The 3,668-nt window shown below is 39.7% G+C and overlaps 1 protein-coding gene across 1 annotated transcript in view; it reads left to right on the top strand.

Annotated features, from left to right (window-relative positions):
- Positions 1-832, top strand: part of LOC116180001 (odorant receptor 67a-like) — a 24,143-nt gene extending 23,311 nt beyond the window's left edge. The window contains exons 2-4 of the mRNA XM_031499822.1: positions 54-423; positions 470-730; positions 776-832. Coding sequence (XP_031355682.1) covers positions 54-423; positions 470-730; positions 776-832 — 688 coding nt within the window. The remainder of the gene's footprint in view (positions 1-53; positions 424-469; positions 731-775) is intronic.
- The last annotated feature ends 2,836 nt before the right edge of the window (positions 833-3,668 follow it).

Genomic DNA, 3,668 nt, shown 5'->3' with positions numbered 1-3,668 from the left:
GCCATTGTCAGCGTGTGGATTCTGACTCCTGAACGTAGTGGACTTCCTTTCAGTTCGATGCCAGAGTCTGCGTTAAACTTCAGTTTCGTCGGCTGTTTGATTTTTCAAGTTTTGATGTACTGTGGTCACGCGCACGAGTACATAATGCTGGACGGCCTAAAAATTAACATCTTGGTGCAGCTGCGCATGCACTTTCAATACTTAAGATTAAATGTCGAGGACATTTTGGCATACCATCCTTCAGAACTAGAAAGGGGCGAGGCATGGAATGTCTTCCAGAAACGGCTGAAGGAGTTAGTCACGTACCATTGCTCGCTAACAACGCTCGTGGAGATGGTGGAAGATGTATTTAACAAATGCGTTCTTTTTAGTTTCCTCACCTTGTCAGTCTTCTCGTGCTTTTCCCTGTATAGCATGTCAAGCGTGAGTTGCCTATGTCGTTAATTTTTCACTACCATATTTGGCTTAGATCGCCTTATTTGGACTGCAATTTTGGAAATTTGCCGGATTTATCCTTTTTCCCTGCATACTGTTCTTTGTAGACTGCTACTTTTCCGAAGAAGTACTGACAGAAAGCGCCGAGTTGTCTAATTCGTGTTACAACGTTGAGTTTAACGGCGCCGATGTAAGATTCCAGAAGGCCTTGCTGATGCTCATGCGAAGAAGTCAGAAGAGACTGATGTTTACGATTGGACAATTTGCTCCACTTTCGATTTTAACAACCGTCACCGTAAGTCACCTAGAAGTCGTCAGTTTCTTACGAATTCCATTCCAGATTATGAAGGCTGCTGTTTCGTACTTTATGTTGTTGCGGAATATGAAAAACCATTAATGCCACTATGTTACAGGTTACTACCAATAAGTAGTTCGTATCAAAGCTCAGACTCACCCCCCTCCTTTCCTCTAAGAGTAAGTACATATACTGCAAAATGACACGATCATGGAGTCGTCGCAAAAGTGATGTAAGCATGTGGGGTAGCATGCAGATTATTAAAATAAATGTTTCCACCACCAAAAATGGTTTAATTTCAATCGAATTCCTTTTTGTGCATGAACTCTCACTGTTGTACTAGGTTCCCTCACCCCTAGTGATGTCGATGGTTCCGACCCCTAGTCGAAGTTAAGAACCACTACACAAGCCTGTAGCTCATCGAGATCCTTCTCGATCTTTGAGGGCAATGGATCCTGCTGCTCCGGTGGAGCTCTCTCCTGTACCTGGCGCAGCCGGAGCACTCGCTTTCGTCACAAAAGTGACGTGTGTGAGACCAAAGAGTACCCATAATTACTCTTTGGTGAGACCCCCACGTGCGCTTAGAAGTTCCGCCGCTGGAGTGCCCGATAGGATGCCAGATGCGAGGAGATACTTACCGGGCTCCTTCCTACGGAAGGACGTCCACTCTCCAGATTCCAGCGGAACTCTACCAGTCAAAGAAAGGCTCCCCTCCATCTCGTCAACAACTGCATTCATAACTGCAGCAATAATGCACCTCAACTGAGGCTCTGTGATGCCTCTCAGCCCCGCCGCAGCGACGTGCCCAAAAGTTCGTGGTGTGTCCGCAAATCTGGGTGCTCTAGATCCTCTAGGCTTCTTCTCAGGTTGCCCTGAGCCGACCATAGCGTGCTTCATTCCGATCTAAGTATAAGGGGGGTTACCGGGTTCTCTTGTAATTCATTTAGGAACCAAATACTTCTTTACTGAGACCACAAAAAAAAACAATACATTTTAGAATAAGAAGAAAAGCAAACATTCCGCTGAGTCGCCACTACGAATACTCCTCTTTCATCACTCGTCGTCATAGCAGAAATCTTCTTCCCGCCGCTCCCTCCTCTCTCGAGCGGATCTCCGCAATTCCACCGCGGTATTTGTTACATAAGACGTTTGGTAAAAGACAGAAATGTTGTACGTAAGAAATGACAAGAACAAATCAATATATTACGCACACAACAAGACCATACCAGGAAAACCTTCTACGGGACAAAAACCACGGCATAGGCTACACAAATACATGAAATAAATCACCTACAGTAATAAAATGCAAGCGAACGTACACATAAATAAAACATCTCAAATTGTATGATAAAAATCAGATAATCAAATCAAATGCAATTAAACAAGTTCATAAAAACAAAATACACAAGACAACTAATGCACTGGAAAACCTGATAAACCAATTCAGTACAAAAACACATCTAAATACCTGTACGATCGAATGAGCCAACACAACTTGTAAAATAATAAATGTACAGAGTGTAAATCGAAAAGTGGAACATAGGCGTTTAACATGGGAAATTACTTTTTCTTTGCGCAAACGTTTCCTAATTATTTTATGCAAAAATACTTCAAATAAACCGATACAACGAAATATCGAAGGATCCTCAGTATTACAATAACTTTTAACGATAATTTATTTTAATGTTACAAAATACATCAAATTCATGTCTGGCCATTGAGATAATGCTCTTAATCTTGTTTTGATCAAAATCCATGTGGTCGCCAAAAATAGATCAAATTCATGTTTTGATCATTGAGATAATGCTCTTGGTTTTTTTCCCAACGTTCTTGGTGCATAAATAACGATTTTGACATGTTTTGATCAAAATTCATGTGGTCGCCAAAAATAGATCAAATTCATGTTTTGGTCATTGAGATGATGCTGTTAGTCTTTTTCCCAACGATCTTGGTGCATAAATAACGATTTTGACATGTTTTGATCAAAATCCATGTGGTCGCCAGAAATGCATCAAATTTATGTCTTGAGCATTGAGATAATGCCCCTAGTCTTTTTCTCGACGATCTTGGTGCATAAATAACGATTTTGATTATTTTGATCAAAACCCATAATATGGCAATAATTTAACATTTTTGAATCACACACATGCGGTTATCAAATGTGCACGTGATGTACTCTTGCTGCATCAAGATAATGCGTTTGAAACCTTTTAAAACTCTAAATTCATGTATAAAGTGTAATTTTTGCTACATTTTGCTCTAAAACTTTCGACCTATACCACAGAGAAGAGTTATATTAAAGTATTACACATCTAAGAGTCATAGGGAATAATCTAACGGAAGTCCCAACCCGATACATGACCTAGGGAATGAAATATGTTGATTTCTATTATATTGAGCCCGTAATTTTTCCTGTTCCCGATTCACTCGAAGTCCTATAACTTTTGTTCCTATTGAACCAGCTTCCTGAAAATCAATAGCGTCCGTCCTTAATGTCCAAAGAACCCGTACACCAAATTTCAACTCAATCGGCCACTTTTAAAAAGAGTTAGAGCGCACACGGACGGACGGACGGACGACAATACAAAACTATAAAGGATCTGAGGATCCTTAATAAAAGTTATAGAGATATAAATTCTGCATCTAAATCACGTGAAACGATTATTCTACCTCTTTTGTACACGAAAAAATTAATTATAAAGATTAAGATTATAAGATTTTCACGAGTTTGTAGTCTAAGTAGCCATGGACTATGATAAAAGAAAAACATTTTATTTGTTACTCAGTTGTAAACGTTGATTAACAAGACAAAACGCAAACGAGTAAACGTCATCTTTAAACGCTACTGACTTGTAAAACTGACAGCTGACGTGTAAAAATTTTACAAGTTAGTATCTAATCTAGTAATTTCATTGGCCAGATTTAATGCGAAGTCTCT

The sequence above is a fragment of the Photinus pyralis genome, unplaced genomic scaffold, assembly GCF_008802855.1.
Source record: "Photinus pyralis isolate 1611_PpyrPB1 unplaced genomic scaffold, Ppyr1.3 Ppyr1.4_LG9, whole genome shotgun sequence".
Classification (NCBI taxonomy): domain Eukaryota; kingdom Metazoa; phylum Arthropoda; class Insecta; order Coleoptera; family Lampyridae; genus Photinus; species Photinus pyralis.
The sequence above is the reverse complement of the archived record's forward strand: the minus strand, read 5'-3'. Positions and strand labels throughout refer to the sequence as shown.